The sequence below is a fragment of the Nicotiana tomentosiformis genome, chromosome 6 (genome assembly GCF_000390325.3).
Source record: "Nicotiana tomentosiformis chromosome 6, ASM39032v3, whole genome shotgun sequence".
NCBI lineage: Eukaryota > Viridiplantae > Streptophyta > Magnoliopsida > Solanales > Solanaceae > Nicotiana > Nicotiana tomentosiformis.
Genome location: NC_090817.1, coordinates 25853802 through 25871943, shown reverse-complemented (window position 1 = coordinate 25871943; position 18142 = coordinate 25853802). Strand labels below are relative to the sequence as shown.

Sequence of the window (18142 nt, the reverse complement as noted above, 5' to 3'; positions counted from 1 at the left end):
CCCGACAAAATTCACAAAATCCAATAACTCATTCAATTACGAGTCCAACCATACTAATTTCACTCAGATTCGACTCCGAATCGATGTTCAAAATTCAAACAATCACTTTAAGAAAGTTTACACAAAAACCCCACAATTTATCTTTAAAATTCATAATCCAAATGCCAAAATCAAAGATAGATTAATGAAATATAGTCAAAACCGAGTAGAAAATACTTACCCCAATTTATGTGGTGAAAATTACCTTTACAATCACTCAATCCGAGCTCTCCAACTCAAAATGCGTTAAAATGAACAAAAACCTCGATATTTATGCTTCTGCCCAGTACTTTCGCATTTGCGGACAAAATACTGCACTTGCGGCCTCGCATTTGCGATCACAAATGCCGCATCTGCGACTACATCTTAAAGGACCTAGACCGCACCTGCGCAAATATTTTCCGCACCTACGACTCTGCATAAGCGCATGCACAACCCTCCGCAGAAGCGATCCAAACCTCGCAGAAGCCCTTACGCATTTGCACTTAACCCTCCGCAGAAGCGGAACTCACCAAAGCACCTCCTCTTCGCAGAAGCGACCATTTCATCGCATAAACGCGTCCGCACCTGCGGCCAAATATACGCAGGTGCGAAGAACCAGCACCAGAACTGCCAACATGACCAAATTAATCTGAAATTCGTCCCAAAGACACCTCGAGCCCCTTCAGGACCCCATCCAAACATGCCAACAAGTCCCAAAACATAACACGGACCTACTCGAGGCCTCAAATCACGCATAACAACATCAAAACCACGAATCGCACCTCAAATCAAACTTAATGAACTTTTGAACTTTCAACTACTAAAACTCGTGCCGAACTATATCAAATCAACCCGCAATGACCTCAAACTTTGTACACAAGTCCCAAATGACATAACGAAACTGTTTTAATTCCTGAAATCATAATCCGAACACGATATCATCAAAGTCAAATCCTGGTCAAACCTTCGAATTTTCCAAAAATTCAAATTGCCAACTTTCGCCAATTAACACCAAAACCTTCAAGAAACATCTAAATGCAAATCCGGGCATACGGCAAAGTCCAAAATCACCATCCGGACCTAATAAAATTATCAAAACTCCGATCTGGGATCAAATACACAAATACACAAAAGTCAAACTTGATCAACTCTTCCAACTTAAAGCTTTCTAGTTGAGAATCATTCTTCCAAATCAATCCCGAATCACCTGAAAATCAAAATCGACGATTCACACAAGTCATAATACATCATAATAAGCTACTCAAGGTTTCAAACCGCTGAACTGAACGCAAATGCTCAAAACGACCGGTTGAGTCGTTCAAGATTTTGTTAGTTCAAATAAATCTAATTGATTTTATATTATAGAGCAAGGTTAGGTTTTTCAGATTGAATTAAATTGACGGTTTGTTTTCAAATGTTGTAATGGATCGCACATTTAGAATCAAAGTTTTCTTGTTTCAATGAGTTGATTTAAGGTAATTTACACTTCATGTTGATTGGTTATAATAAGGATAGCGACTTGATTCAAGTTGTGAATAAAATATATAACGTCTAATTATTAGTTTAATTGCGGTTGGTGTGTCTGATCATAAGTGAGTTTACAGTTGACTAATTGGATTGTAATGGGTAGGCTTTTGGGTAAATGAAGACCAACATCCTGGTATTTTCCTGGCATCTCTATCAATTGTCCCGCGTTGACAAAGTGTGATAATTAGCAGTTGTGGAGGCTGGTTCTCTTCTCCTTCTCTTCGAATTCCTCTACCCTTCTATTTAAGAAGTAGATTCTCCGCCGTACTCATTAACTAAGAAAAGAGAACATAATTCTCTCTCTTCACACATTAACTAAAGTGGGAGAAGAGATTTTCTTTTTCTCTCATGTCTAAAATGTTTTAAGGAGGACGCAATCCCCTTCCATTTCCCAAAATTTTATTATTTGGTGAGCTTAAAAATTGCCAAGACTCACAATGCGCAATGTAAATATTACGGCGGTACTTTGCAGCTCATATGTAGCCCCAGGAGAGACGACCCAAGTAGCTCAATTACTCTGTGTGGTTTAGCTTTAATCAACTAAAAGAAGAAACATGGCATCTTCTCTTGTGATGATATTGGCAGACCTGGTTGTTAAAGAATCAGAACTAATTACAGGAATAGAGGAGGAGGTGGAATGGATAGAAAGGGAACTCAGACTAATGGAAACTGTTCTGGAATCTGTTCGGGCCAGGGACGAACAGGACCCTTGTGCTATAGAGTGGGAAAAGGAGACTGAAGAAGTGGCTCGGAGAGCTGAGGATCTAATCGCAACTTACACAAAGAGATTTCAAAAACAAGGAACAATAGACTTGAGAAGAAAGTACAATTTTGTTAAGCGACGCGGACTGGCCATAGAGCTAAAAGAGCTCATGACTCAGATCCATAGTGTTTCTGAGAAGGGGAAGAAGATTATTATCAGAAATAGTGCTGATAAGGATCAGGATGGAGAAATCACGGTCGTAACGGAAACGCTGGCTACTGAAAGAGGGTGCAGATCCAACAACACTGTCGCTTCTGCGATGGAGCAGCTCAATACTGTATTGAGTCAAAAATGGCTTCTTGATGCAAGAGATCTTAAGGTGATTAAGTCCGTGAGAGATGAACTAACTCCTTTGCAGGATCTTCTAGATGAAGTGGAAGGATTAGAAGATCAACAGTTATACCAAGTTTGGGTGCACCAGATAGAAGGTGTTTTTCAGTTGGTTTATGAAACCTTTGCATCCCGGGGCGTGAAACAGGGCAATGGTTTTAGATCTCTTATTGCGCCATTATACAACGTACCTCTATCTCGGCTAGATCAGAAAATTCTGAAGATCAGGAAGCAAATCTCTGAAATATGCAGAAGATACCATACATATGAAATTGGTGAATTCAGAGGAAGGGAGACATGGAGGAGGGTGTTTGTCCCCAAACTAATAAGTCCGGATATTTATACCTCAGTGTCTGCAGTTTCCTCAACCAAAGATATAACAGAGTGGCTTAGAGTGGAGATGGAGCTAATGAAGTATTTCATTGAACATGCCCAAATTAGAGAAGATTCAGACGAGAGACATAAGGTTTGGTTCCGGCAAATGGAAGAAATCTATCCTGATCTTGAGGCTAAGGCTGTTTTTGCTCAAGGAATCATAGAAGAAAGGGGTAATTTATTCAATCCACTGAGTTGGATAAGGTTTGAAAATAGAGTTAAGAAAATACAAAAACAGATTTATTACATGTCGAACAGGAAAATAGCATACGATATCAGCAGCAGCATCATGCAACAAGCAGCTAGTACTGTTATCCCGCAACCACCACCCCCGGACATACTTCCAGGAGATGATGAAGAGCACACTTTGAGAGAATCAAATCCAAGGCGACGCCAGTGGTGGTCGCTGTTTTGTTTAACATGGAGAAGCTTAATTATTAGTTGCTCTAGATATAGTCTTTCTGAATTAGAGCGCACCTTCTTTAGTGAGTGCTGGTTTTGTTTTATCCCATGCAGCACTCCCATTTTGCTGTATTTGATCATCTGTAGAAGTATTCTTTCTACCATTGGCAACACTTCAGACCTACGGCATTCAGTTGAAAGAGAGTTGCAGCTAATGGATGCTTTGCTAAAAGATATTCGGACAATGATGGAGCTGGATGCAAGGCTAAATATTTGGGCGGAGGAAGTGCAAGCTGTCGTCGAAGAAGCACGTCATGTTTTAGAGCAGGGAGCTGGTCCAGCCATTCTCCTCCATAAAAGGTTCGACTTCTCCAACTTAGCCATCATTCTCTTCAAAGTTCAACCCCATTTGAAACTTGTTGCACTGTTTAGTCCCACTACGGCATACTTCCCTTTCTATTTTTTTCTAAAAAAGAAGGGTTACCACCCTAAAATCCCCCTAAAAGGATCCTCAAAACCCCTTAGAACTATATTGCATATATTAAAATTATATTAACTTATATTTTCCTATATATTAAAACCCCATGTTGAACTTTTAAAGGTGCACCTGTCTAACTATATTAACTTATAGTTTGTACAATTATTTTATATATATTTACTCACAACGTATTACTCTCGGATGATTGATTAATTTGAGGAGTTTTGGCCAAAAATAATATTTAATGTACTGTGTTAATTTTAGGTTTAATTATGATTGTGCTTTATGTTAAACTCCAATTGAATAAGTCCTTATTTATATTCACGTTGTAGTACAATAAAAATATAAATAAAGGCATATAGTGTTGCATTTCTTAAAAATCATCTTATATTACATAAAAAATTTTTTATACAAAATAAAATTTCGCAAACAAAAAATCAATTTGCCAACAATTATATTCTCTAATTCCAGATTACATAAAGAACGTTCAAGAAATTCAACTTTATTCTACAAGGTGTTGAGTTAAATAAGAAGATTTAAATTGATATTCTTTCAACACTACGTGTAAGACATGAAGGAAGACTAAAACAAGAAAGAGAATAAATCATTTAAGAGGAAACAAGAGAGGGAGAATTTTTTTTAGAGGAAACTTATATGGAGAATTGAAAAAAAAATGTTAAAAAATAAAGAAGAAAGGTGAAAAAATGAGGAAGAAAGATGGATATAACTGAAATAAGGAGAACATTTATTAAAAAAAAATTAAAAGAGGGTTAGGCTAAATAGCCATTATTTTCTGTCATGTGAGCCATTTTTATGGCTTTTTCCCGCTGACACGCGCTGCCAAGAAAGTATTTACATATGTTATGTCAGGTCAGCAGCAAGGGTTTTTTAATATGAAGTTCAATATAGTTCAGGGGGATTTATGGACACCGAATAATTTAAATAGAAAACTGACAAAAATATGATAGTTTAAGGAGGTTTTAGGATATAACATCTTGTTTATATTTAGAAACAATTTAACTTTAGATAAAATGATTTATAACCATAAAATATTTATAATATTTTTAGACCACAAAATCTCAAAATTCTTGCTTTCTTTGTTAAACTCCACGCAATACCACATAAAATATGATGAAGGGAGTATTAATCCTTTGAATTTTCCTTTAAAAGCTTATATATTCCAGCTATATCAGTGCCTAGATTTGAAAATACACTTTCTGCGTCTTCTTTTTAGCACATTTACAAAGAACTAGTTGTTGAACACGTTACGTGTGTTCCATGTCGATCAGTATATACTTGTTAGAACAGTAATATCAAAATATCATGTTACCCTATAAATATGTCCCAACATAGTAAGTAGTTAGTAGAAAATGAACTTGTCTAATAGGCCAAAGAAAGATCTACCTGTCGCTTGCAAGTGTTGCTAAGTGAAATATCGAAATAAAAAAGCACAACTTTTATGAGAAAAGAGAATTTCCAACAGAAACAAGAGAAATAGGATAATGTAATTAGACACCTTGCTATTCATTCTTATAAGATGTAATAAGAATGTGAAAAGGATATCCAAAAATACTACTATTACCACAAAAGCTAAAAGGAACAAACAGCAATCAAATGTAATAATTCATATATATAGGGCAAAAGAGAAGAAGAAATCAATAGAAGCATAGGCTTGCAACTTGCAAAAAAGAAGAAATAAAATACAAGTAAAGGCTCTGCAACTAATTTAAGAAAAAAAAACTATATCATGCCTCCACTTGCTTATGTAAACTAAGATTCCCCGATTTATGATTTTGAAACTCTATTTTCGAAGGTGGGATCATGTCTCATGTTTTATCTTCCACTACAGTGTCAATGGAGTACTATTCAGTGTCCCAATATAGTTTGCAAGATTATCAATTTATCATGATCCTTCGTTTAATGACATTGAATAACCCAGTTGGCCATTCCAAGCCCGCCCTACCCATGCTCTTTCAAAATTTCACCGGAATCTCGTTTGGTCCTGTCGCTTTCCTCTGCTCATCTTACTCATAGCCCCCTCTATCTCCTCAACTTTTATACGCCTACAATATTCAAAGTTCCGATGACTCTTGGAATGTTCTAAGTCACCCAACACAATGTTTCTATCCCCTCTTCGTTTTATGAAAGTAAGTCTGTCATCTCCGACGAATAAGTGCCTCGTCCAACAATACTCTATCGTCCTCGTCCTTTATGCACTTCACTTGGTCCAGATCACGAGCTTTCCTCTCACGCGCCTTGGCTAGCCTGTACAACTTCTTATCCCATCCCTTGCCTCCAAGTTCTTCATACATGCGTTCAAACGCGACTTTCTTAGCCGCAGTTACTACTAATTCCGCTTCCTTCTTGGCCACCTTATACCTCTCCTTGTTCGTCCTCTTCTTCTCCTCGTCCCCGCTCTCCAAAAGCTTCAAATATGCCGCCTTCTTGGCTTCCACTTTACCTTGAACCTCAGCGTTCTACCACCAATCTCTTTTGCGGCCACCGGGGATCCCTTCGATACCCTCCAATACCTCCCTAACATCCTCCCTAAAGCAATTCGTTATCACGGTCCACATACTTCAGGTCAAGCATGTGAGAAGTTAATTAATTTAATTGCTTGAAATTGCTGTCTATTGGCCACGTGGCAGTCCTATTGACTTACGTCGAAAGTTCTTCTTCTCTAAATTCATTCGAGTCATTTGAAGCTCTATCACAAACCCTTCTGCCAGGTTAATTCTTCTTTTTGTAAAAAAAAAAATGAATAAAATGATAAAGGCCGCAGGAAATGATAGAACAAACGACAAACCTAAAACAATAAATAGCAGAGGTGTAAAGCTAAAGGCAGTAAGGCATCTTAGCTTCCTTCATTCGTCGATTTTTACTCCTAGTTTCACTTGCACAGTGCCCACTTTGCCTGCATATTCTTGCAAGTTGCAAACCCTTACATTTTCTATCTAAAGTAACCTCCCAAGTCCAAATACATTAAACATGATATTGCTTCTCCTTTTCCTTCTCCTCTTTCAACACTGCTTCTATTAATTTACTCCATTCTAAGAATATTGTCAGCAAACCCACAAAATCTTTATACTCTCTTTTCTATAAGTGGGACGAAATGAGCTTTGAAGACCCTGAATCAGGGAGGTCTTTTTATGTTCAAGGAGGAGAAGGATCATGGGAACGACAAGTGAAACTATTACGATCCAAAATCCCATCAAGCAATCGTGATAATGTTTGCTTGGCAAGCCAACATTTCAATAATGACAAGAAATACTGAACTAATATTAAACAGCATAATATCATAAATAAGGGGGAAACTCAGAAATAACATAATAAGTCAAAGACAACGCTACCGGCTAATAAGTCCTGGGAGGTTGTTAGTTAGTTACAACCTCCCAGGACTGGTGTTACTGAGTACATGAGCGTCTAAGAGTACTAAATACAACATCTGAAAAGAAATACAATATTGTTTGATACAATGATACAATAACACAATAAAGGTGACTCCAGAGTATATGCGAACGGAGATGCAACACTATCTTGAGTCTCCTCAGTTGTCCAAGCTATTGGCTTCTCTGAATATCGCTGGGACCAATACCAGGATTTGCACAAGAAGTGTAAAAGTATAGTATGAGTACAACCGATCCAATATACTTAGTAAGTGTCGAGTCTAACCCCGACGAGATAATGACGTGGCTAGGACATGATACCTATTGTATAAACATGTGCAGTTAATAAGCAAAGAAAATAACAAGGGAACAACAAGAGTAATGGCAGGGGAAATAACAGGAAAAATAAAGAGACATTGCATGGAATAATGATATAATCAACTATGTGAAATAACGACCGTGAGTTCTTTAACACAATCAAGCCTTTTGGTAGAGAAGTATTTTCTTCCGATTAAAGAAAAATAAGTTTACGAGGAAAATATTTTTTAAAATATTTAAGTCAACTAAACATGAGAAAATTAAAAAATATTTTCCATAAAACGTTTTCCTTCGTACCAAACACACCCTTAATACAATTAGATAGGTGAATGAAATTAACGTCATATAAGATTAAGCTGGTAAGCTTGAAAAGTCAAATCAATTTTAACAACTGAGCTGATTACAAAATTTTAACTCCCTAGCTCTGTCCCTTTCTGCTATTGATTAATACATTTTTGTTTCTTTAATTATCTAGATTGGGGAGATGACCGAAGCCTGAATACTCTGTTAGAGTTCAGAAGTTTCAAGTCTTTATGTTGTGTTTATATTAGAGTACTTCTGAAGAAAGTTTTGAAGTAATGCGCTTTGGTCGTTGCTTTTCTTTCGACATGAACAGATACCGATTTGCAAAGAAGCTTTCATGGATCATGAATCGGATTGACCAGGTCCATGAATGGAAGATGACATATGACATAACCATCAAAGGAAGAAAAGGCTCAGGTGCTGTCATCCAAGAGCGAGAACCATACCCTTCGGGTTTTCTCTCGAGCAAAATTCAATCAATCAAAAGAGAGATGAATCTGATGCAAGCTTTAATGGAAGATGTTAAGGTGATATCATACTTTCAAGCTTTTCACATTTCTACCAAGTCACATAAAACCTTTTAAACTTTGAAAATGACAGGAAGAAATTTGCCTGTACGTAGTTTCAAGAAATTCTTGCACTATGTTTCACATTAGATTGGTTTTAAGAAATTATTGCACTTTTTCTACTTCTTGCAAACTTTCGAAACAAGAATAATCTTTAATTTTGTGTTTTTGGTCCTAACATTCCTGCTGCTTATCCGATAAACAAGGGTTGTAATGTAGCTACCTTTTGTTGTATTTTCAAATTATCTCCACTTAACTAATTTTGTGAAGTTTATAATCACTTTGAGCCATTCAGATGATGGATAGAGTGGATGCCAAAGTGCAAGTTTGGGTGGAAGAAATTAGCGGCATTGCTTTAGAAGTCAAGAATTTGATTGATTTGTACTGCAAAGAGAATAAGCTGGTCATTGCATTTATCGATGCATTTAATGTGTCAGATCTAAAGTGGATAGCGCATGTTAATCGACTGAAGAAAAAGATTCAGAGGCTCCATAATAGAAGGCTCGACTACGGAATTGAACATATAGCTGGAACTCCTCCTTACTTTGTTGAGGAAATAAAGGCAAGGCTGCTTATGAACTGTCAAGACCTCTGCATCTTTCCAATTTTAGGTGTAAAGGATAATGATAAGGCAAAACTTCAACAACTACTCAATGACGATTACACCATCATCTGTCATTTTGATGTTCGCGTGTATATAAGGATGCCTCAAGAATTAAATGTCATTGCTATCCTGAAAGAAATGGCAAATCAAGTTATCGAGCAATTACAGCCAGCGGAACATAATAATGATCAGGGCAGTATAGTCGAAGATCAAGAAGGAATGTCATGGTCTGTGCCCAAACTGCAAGATGCTTTACACAAAGACAAATGGTCAAGGCATGAGGTAATAGCTCAAGCACTTAAAGAACTTTTATACCCCATAAGATACCTCGTTGTCTTCCATGATATTCAGATCATTCGTGGAATCTGGAGTGACCTTCGACAAGCTTTTCCAAACGCTTCCAGTGGCAGTCGTGTTGTACTTTTCACTGCGCATGAAGCAATTGAGAACACCTCGGAGCTTCTTAGCCTCTATCAGAACTCAGAGCTGAATGATACAAGGAACGAGGAGACAGATGAAATTAGCAACTTCCAACTACAAGCACCTATCAGAGTAAGAGAGACTCCAGCAGAGAAAAGAGTATTGTCAGAGTGGGAGAAGGTACTAGAACGGCTAAACCGTAAAACACCTCATTTAGAAGCTGCAGATGTGATTTACGGAAAGGTCCCTGGGTATCTGAGGCAATGCCTATATTACTTCCTACTATTTCCAAAAGATTTTAAAATCCCTGCCAGGAGACTAATCGCGCTGTGGGTAGCAGAAGGCATAGCGAAGCAAAAGAGGGGTGAAGAGGAGTCAGCTGAGGACATTGCTGAAAGCTATCTGAATGAACTGATTGACCAAAATGTGGTGCAAGCCACAAAGACGAAGCTCAATGGAAAAGTAAAAGTGTGTCAGCTCCGCGATGGCACACGAAAGTGGCTAGAAAAAGTTGCGGAGGCAAATTTTTTCAAAGATTCTACAGGTAGGATTTGTCGACTCGTTGATCATCTCCATGAAGATGACGTAACTCATCGTCAAATCCATGGCAATGATCATCCCATTTCTTCAAATTCATTCCGGCGTCTATATGGAAATGTCCTATCTTTCTTGTCATTTGATACACAAGAAGGAAGTAAACCAGGAGAGAATATCGGATGCTTCCTCAGTAAATGCATTTCAAATCGGTGCTTTCGGTCCCTGCGGGTACTTGACCTGGAGAAAGTATTCAGACCCCAGTTGCCAAGGGAACTATCGGCACTCAGTTGCTTAAGATATCTAGGGCTAAGGTGGACTTACCTAGAAGAACTCCCGAGCAGCATAAGCAAAATGTTAAACCTCCAACTGCTGGATTTGAAACACACCTACATAAGCGCTCTGCCAGAATCAATATGGAAAATGCATTATCTTCGACATTTATACATGAGTGAAACCTATAGAAGCAAATTCCCTAGTGTGCCAAAGCGAATCGCTCTTAGTGAGCTGCAGACATTGTGGGGTGCTTTCATAGATGAAGATAGTCCAGTGATAGAGGGGCTTAACACCCTGAAAGAAGTTAAAAAATTGGGTTTGTCTTGTAGGGCCATGACATCTCAACAACTCATGAATTCACAACTGGAGGCTGTTGGTGACTGGATTTTGGAACTGAAACAACTTGAATCTTTAAGATTGAAATCATTTGATGAGCATGGCAATCCTTCCACTCTTTATCTGAAACCATTGTCAAGCCTAACAAGTCTTTCGACCATCTATTTACTCGGAAAGCTCAAGTATCCATCAGTTATTTCCGGATTTCCCACAAATCTCATCGACCTAACATTGTCTGCTTCAGAATTACAGGATGACCCGATGCCTGCATTAGAGAACCTTCGCAAACTGATCATTCTAAGGTTTTATTCTAAATCTTCGACATGTAAGAGCATGCATTGCTCTTCAGGTGGTTTTCCTGAGCTTCGGTTTCTTCAACTCTGGCTATTAGAACAACTTGAAACCCTGAAAATTGTAAAAGGAGCAATGCCTAATCTCGAAAGCTTGGAAATTAGATCATGCACAAGATTAGAAATGCTTCCTTCTCAGTTGCAACATATGCCAGCTCTCAAGAGGTTGAAGTTGTCACCACAGGAATTCCAAAATAAGATCAAAGAAAATCAAAGGCAGCTTTGGAGTAACCTTGAGCATTTGGTGGAAGATCCTTTCGAATGATTTGATGCATACTGTGGATAATTATCTGGCTTTCCAAGTACGTTTCATTCCTTCCCTTCTTTTATTTGTCCTCTTGTCATTTTTCTTTTTTTAGTTTTGGGTAGAAATGGGAAGTGCGATTAGGGGCGGACCTAGAGCATTGGCTACAGGTTTTCGAGAACCCAGTAATTTTTGTATAGACCTGTATTTATATTAAGAAATTTACTAAATATTTATAAATATCTAACTGTGAACTCAGATATTATTACATATTAATTTAAAATTTCGGTAGGAACACATAAGCTTCAAATCTTGGATCCGCCTCTGAGTGCGATCTATTTTTTTTCCTGCATCTCGAAGCGATATTAATTTCAGACTTCTAACTTAACTACTATTGACATCTTTCGGCAGTTCTTTTCAGCTATCTTGGTTGTTTCTTGCAGCAGCTAGCATTGATGATAAAAGAACTAGTAACAATTTACGTCCCTTCTCTGCCACTGCAAAATTGTCACAGTTTGAATTATTTCTCTTCTGTAATAGAGTTCCCCATTTTCCCGGGTGTATCTTTCTTTCTTTCCTATGATTGGAAGTCATTAAGCAAAACCCATTTAATAGAGCCAAATTTGTTCCGCGGATTTATTTGAATCAAGGGGATGCTTATTTATGGACTCTTTTTTGTTGGTGCCACGCCACCTGTTCCTTCCCTAAATTCCCTACTATGTACATAATATCTCTGTGAAGCAACGTATATATGGATAGAGTGGCACCCAAAAGTCATAAAGTGGAAGCAGGTGCCATTGGTTCACCCTTCTCTTCGAAGACTTTCCTTTGCCTCATGAATGCAAGTTCGATTCCCTGTTGGAACAACTGTTTTGATTTTTCCTTTTTTTACTTATTAAGATTTCCTTTATTTTCAGTTGAGCCCTACGGCCTCGCCTCATTTCCTTCTTTTTCGTTCTTTCCCACCTTTTCTTTCTTTTATTACTTGCTAAGTCTCTCTTCTTCCTTTTTCACTTTCAGTCCTCATTTTGTTTCTATCATTATACCTTACTTTATGAACAATTATTTTCTATAGGTAATTTGAATTGATTTTAATTAGCATATAATTTCTTTATTTTTAATGAAACGATATTAATTTATATATTGAAATATAATTTGAGCAATATCTTCTACTGGATTTTGAAAAATAATTAAATGGCTTGATTGATAGTCGTTTTGAGTCGAATATCATAGGTTCAATGTTGAAGGTTTTTCTTTGAAAATATTTGTCGTATAACTCAACAATTAAGATGAAAAAATAAACAAAGAACAATACAAGTAAATTAATCTAGTCAAACAAAGAATATATAGTGTAGTTAAACTACTCTTTAAGCAAATATTTATATTGGAGGTGCTCTTTAATCAAAATGTTATTTTTCTTTTGCATTTTTATTTAGAATGTGTTTAAATTAAGCGTTAAAAATTTGAACTAAAATCTAACTTATTTGCTTTGTGAATGAAAGACCTATTCAAATTAACCAAAAACTAACCGAATCGACCCATTATTCCTAATATGTCTTTGTAGCTATTGACATGTATATTGTATGCATAACATGGTGGCACCCGCAACCTTCGAATCCTGGATCCGCCTCTGCTTGTCATGCATGGCCATTTCTTTGAACAATAGGCTCTAATATGTGTTGCATTATTTTTTTCATTATGTTTATAAGAGCATTGTACATAATTTGAACAGAGGTGGTGTTATTGTTTACCTGTAAAATGGTACAATTGAATTTGTAACGTGATTTATAGACACGTGAATTAATTTGATCCAACAATATGAAATAAATAAGAATGAAATCAAGAATCTAAAAATAACTTAAAGAAATACAAGCCTGCTAGTATGAAGAGCTTCTCTGAAAGCAGTAGTATGACAATCTTAAGAACAAAAGAAAGCAAGTAATTTTCTAGTTTGAGAGCAGAATATAGCTTTTGTATACAGAATATTTCGTGTCCTACAATGGATAACAGTTTCCCTATTTAGAGCTATATCTAAGGAGACAAGATCTCCAAATCAAGCTCCTCCTGAATGAGATACCCGATATCAATTCTTCAAATCTTTGTTATAGGCTACTTTGTCTTCGGGATTCATCCAGCACCGGTTATATGCTTGCATCCGGTGCTAGCTTTTTGCTGACTTGCATCCCACCTATCTTTAATTACATGTGTCACCTTCTCATTCATCCATCTGTCACTAACCAATTTTACCGGATACAGATAGATGAATTATAATGACCCAGCCGGTCGTTTTGAGTATTTTAGCCTCGTTCCCCTATTCATTGCCTCCTCTATGTTATATTATGATTATGTGACTTGTCGGGGTAGTTAATTTTGATTTCGGGTGAGTTTCGGAGTGAAATGGGACACTTAGTCCCTAAGTTGGAAGCTTAAGTTGAAAGGGTTGATCGGAGTTTAACTTTTGTGTAGACGACTCCGAAATGGAGTTTTGACGGTTCCGATAGCTCCGTATGATACTTTTGAACTTAGAACCGTGTTCAGATATTGATTTGGAGGTCCGTAGATCATTTTTGCTTGAATTGGCGAAAGTTAGAAAGTTAAAGGTTTGGAAGATTAAGAAGTTTGACCGAGAGTTGACTTTATAGATATCGTATCGGATTCTGATTTCGTAAGTTAGAATAGGTCCGTTGTATCATTTATGACTTGTGTGCAAAGTTTGGGGCCAATCGGAGTTGGTTTGGTATGAATAGACGTTAGTTTTGGAAGTTGGATGTTCACGGTTTCAATAGATTTGAATTGGGTTGCGATTTGTAGAATCGATATTGTTTGATGTGATTTTAGGTCTCGAGTAGGTTCGTTATGTGTTTTGGAACTTGTTGGTGTATTCGGACGGGGTCCCGGTGGCCCATGTGTGAATCAGATTGAAATCGGATCATTTTTGGACTAAATGGGTTGCTGAAGCTGCTGAGGTTGGTGCAATCACACCTGCACACTTTGGGCCGCAGGTGTGGCACAGCAAAAGCGGTCTGTGAGCCGCAGAAGCGAAAGTTGGGCTAGTAAGCTAGGACCGCAGGTGCGGTCATTCCTCCGCAGAAGCGGCTGGCCTCGGCAGAAGTGCAAACGCATATGCAATTTCTCATGGGCTTAAGTGAGAGCCACACCTGCAATGGAATTTCCGCAGGTGCGGAGCCGTAGATGCGGCTGAGGGTCCGCTAAAGCGAGATTGCTGGGCAGAAAGGAGTGAAATCGAGGGTTTTATTTCATTCTTCATCTTTTGACTTAGATTACTCGATTTTTGGCGATTTTGAGAGAGATTTTCGAGGAGTTGATCGGGATAAGTGATTCTAACTCGGATTTGGCTATTATACATGAATCCATCATTGTTTTTATTATTTAATTAATTTTTTGAGTTGGAAAATTTAAGAAATTTGTGAAAACTTCATATACTATATTTTGAGAATTTGAAGGTCGATTTGAGATTGGAATTGAGTAATTTTAGTATGGTTAGTCTCGTTATCGAATGAGTGTTCAAATTTTATAAGTTTGGTCGGGTTACGAGATGCGGGCTCGAGGTTAACTTTTAGTTGACTTTTCAATTTTCTTTAAAGATTACAACTTTATTATCCTGAATAGTTTCCAATAGTTTGTATTTATGGTATAAAGTTATTTTGGCTATATTCGAGCCATTTAGAGTTGGATATTCGCGAAAAAAGCTTACTAGTGGATTGAGTTAGCGTATTTTGAGGTAAGTATCTTACCTAACTTTGTGTGGAGGAATTACCCCTTAGGATTGGTGTTGTTTTGTGTTAGTTGTGGTACGTGAAGGCCGTGTACACAAGGTGACGAGTGGGTACACGAGTTAAATGTGGTAATTGACCGGTATAAGCTATGTAGATTCTTTTCATGCCTTTAATTGAGTTGTCATAACATGTTATATTCATCATCATTAATCTATCCTTACATGCTTCACTTGACATTGTTAATACTTGTCTCATCTCTTACTTGTTATTTTCCCTTACATGCTTAGTTGAAGTTATTGTTCTCTCATTTTCTTGTTAAATATTTAACTGTTGAGTTACCTTACTTGAAGTTGTTATTTCTTGGAACACCTTATTGTTGAGTTTTGGAGTTGAAGTGGTAAAAGTCGTAATCACATTGAGGCAAAGTTGTAAATTATTGAAATACCATTCTTGTTGAGTTATTCACTTTCGGTTGCTATTGTTGAGACTCTTGTTCACATTGTGGTTGAGCCATGGGCTATTTATTGTGAAAATATTGTTATTGTTGACTTCTTTGGCAAGTTGTGGTATTGGACACTTGAGGTGCGATTTGTGATATGTTGTGATATTGATACACATGTGGTGGTATAAGGATAGGGCTTGATACGCATGCAGTGAGATAAGGTGGGCTTGATACGTGTGTTTCTAGTAGGGAAACTACTTGAAGCTATGCGTTATGATAAGGTGGGCTGAAACGCGGGTAGCTATTTCAGAAAAATAATTTTTTAAACTAAATGCAAGGCTCCTGTGGTGATATAAGGGAAGATTGTGATTGTGATTGTGAAATGAGATACGAGGCGGTACCTCAGACATGATACTTGTTGTTATCTTTCATTTTCATCACTTGTATTTTGTTGCATCATTCCTTTGGTATTCTTATTATGTGTTTTCCTCCCTTGCTGCATTTATTGCCTTAACTTTTGGTGTAGCTCATGTTGTATTTCTTCATTGTATTATTTCCGTTGTTTCCATTATTATACTGTACTATACCTATTTAGTTTTTTTTTTATTTCAGTAGGTGTCTTGACATGACCTCATCACTACTCTACCGAGGTTAGGCTTGATACTTACTGGGTAGTGTTATAGTGTCCTAATACTATGATTCTACACATCTTTTTGTGCATCCAGGTACTTCATACCAGCCTAGGCATCCGTAAGTTGAGCTTTGGATAGGAGACTTCAAGGTATACCTGCCGGCGTTCGCAGGCCTCAGAGTTACCCTCTATATTAGTTTCTATTCCTTACTCATATTATAGAAACTGGTGTATTAGCGATGTTTCAGTATACTCATGTAGAGCTTATGACTCGGTCTCGCCAGATTTTGAGGTGTTATCTTCAGTTGTATTGTGAAGTCCTTTTTATGATAGTTGTTGGTTTAATTGGAAGTTATATTATTTTTTTCGTTAATTCTTCATGTATGTTAGGCTTACCTAGTCTTAGAGACTAGGTACCATCATGACATCCTACGGAGGGGGATTGGGGTCGTGACATGAATGCATTGCTAAAGTCCGTGAGCTGGAGATAATTGCTTTCGAGAACCTCCATGTTCGGCCCGTTACTTCTGACTCTTCGAATACCAACTCTGAGTATTTGGGAACGAAGAGAAAAATGAAGAGGAAGCTGAAGAAAATGGAAATATAGTTGAAGGTCCTGAATCGGAAGCGGAACAACCTTCTCCCAATAACGAAGACTATTCTCTCCCTTTGGGTTCTGTTAGCAAGAATTAATGTATATTTTTCTTTTCTTTTGTAACTATGCCAAAACTTCTTTACTGAGTTTGGCATTTTAATTACTGAAAGAAATTCTTTGCTTAAATGTTATGCAAAAAACTGACAAAGCTTCGGTAATCTTTTAACATCCGATATCTTTTGAATTTCGGGCATAAACACTTTCGAAATCTACCCTTAGACTATGAGGGCTTCATAAGAGAGGGACCTCATGTTTACGGTGCTCTTCAAGAGGACGTCTCATGTTCATTCCGGCACAAGCATTTGAAGTTTTAACTAACTTTCAAACGATAAAGTAAATTAAAATAAAAGGACTTTGATTTATTCTCTCTACCTTTAAAAGTATATTTATATAAATATTCTTTTGATTAAGTAAATAAAGCTGCCAATACATGTGGCTAACTTGTACAACTTATTTTTATAGGGTTGATCATGCAGTCCACGATCCTGATAAGATATTGATCCCGGTTCTAGCAGTCCTCGGTCTTTGTAACACTTTTATGCCTTCATATATAATAGTTCCCCCAATGTTTGGATGTTAAGTATGAGATTACGAACACTAAAAATCTTGTTTTTGTCGATCATCCTTCCTTCGTACTATGCTTTACATTGCTGTCTCATTAAAAACCTTGCCAGAAAAATTCAATTAGGACAAATACTGGACGAAGGAAAAAAGAGTGTAGCACCTTCAGTACCAGCAAGGATATTTAGCAATAATACCTTTTGAGGTGAGTCACTTTCCAATTACTTGGCAATTTACCTCCATCTTGATTTTCCAATTCATATGAACCTTTACCGGTTATAGCTAAAACCCGATAAGGTCCTTCCCATGTTGGTCCTTGCTTCCCGGTGTTAACTTCCCGAGTATTTTGAGTTACCTTTCTTAAAATCAAATCCCCAACTTTGAAATATCGTAGATTTGCTATGCAGTTGTAATATCTTTTCATCCTTTGATTTTGCGCCACCATCCTCACATATGCCAGATTCCGGTGCTCTTCAAGCAAATCTAGTTTAATTAGCAATGCTTCATTATTTGTCTCTTCGTTTTCTCAGGAAAATCTTAAGGTCGGTTCCCTCACTTCCACCGGTATCAAAGCCTCTGAACCCTATACAAGTGAAAAAGGCGTGTCACTCGTGCTCGACTTCGCCATGGTCCGGTATGCCCACAACACACCCGGTAGCTCATCTGACCACTTGCCTTTAGCATCTTCTAACTTATTTTTAAGGTTTTGGATAATTACCTTGTTGGTTGACTCTGCTTGTACACTAGCACTCAGGTGATATGGTGAAGATGTAATTCATTTGATCTTTAATCCTTCCAAAAACTTTGTGGCTTTGGAACCTATAAATTGTGGCCCATTGTCACAAGCAATTCTTTTGGTATTCCAAACCGGCAGACAATGTGA

General features: G+C 37.4%; 1 protein-coding gene across 4 annotated transcripts; it reads left to right on the top strand.

Moving 5' to 3' along the window:
• The first annotated feature begins 1696 nt into the window (after window positions 1-1696).
• On the top strand, window positions 1697-16416 carry LOC104092040 (putative disease resistance protein At1g59780). Of its 4 annotated transcripts, none has more exons than XM_009597527.4 (4): window positions 1697-3778; window positions 8217-8430; window positions 8765-11291; window positions 16138-16416. In XM_009597527.4, the coding sequence occupies exons 1-3, from the start codon at window positions 2103-2105 to the stop codon at window positions 11252-11254; spliced, it is 4380 nt and encodes a 1459-aa protein (XP_009595822.1). In that variant the 5' UTR covers window positions 1697-2102; the 3' UTR covers window positions 11255-11291; window positions 16138-16416. The 4 variants fall into 4 exon arrangements, with proteins under 4 accessions (XP_009595822.1, XP_009595824.1, XP_009595823.1 ...); XM_009597529.4 differs by lacking the exon at window positions 16138-16416 and adding an exon at window positions 11677-11901; XM_009597528.4 differs by lacking the exon at window positions 16138-16416 and adding an exon at window positions 11645-11901.
• Window positions 16417-18142: the final 1726 nt, after the last annotated feature.

What these genes read in the sequence shown, in the direction of transcription:
- LOC104092040 (XM_009597527.4), top strand. Translation starts at nt 2,103, where the DNA reads ATGGCATCTTCTCTTGTGATGATATTGGCAGACCTGGTTGTTAAAGAA. An exon ending in GCCATTCTCCTCCATAAAAG is followed by an intron (nt 3,779 to 8,216) that starts GTTCGACTTCTC and finishes CGACATGAACAG; the next exon opens with ATACCGATTTGCAAAGAAGC. An exon ending in CTTTAATGGAAGATGTTAAG is followed by an intron (nt 8,431 to 8,764) that starts GTGATATCATAC and finishes TGAGCCATTCAG; the next exon opens with ATGATGGATAGAGTGGATGC.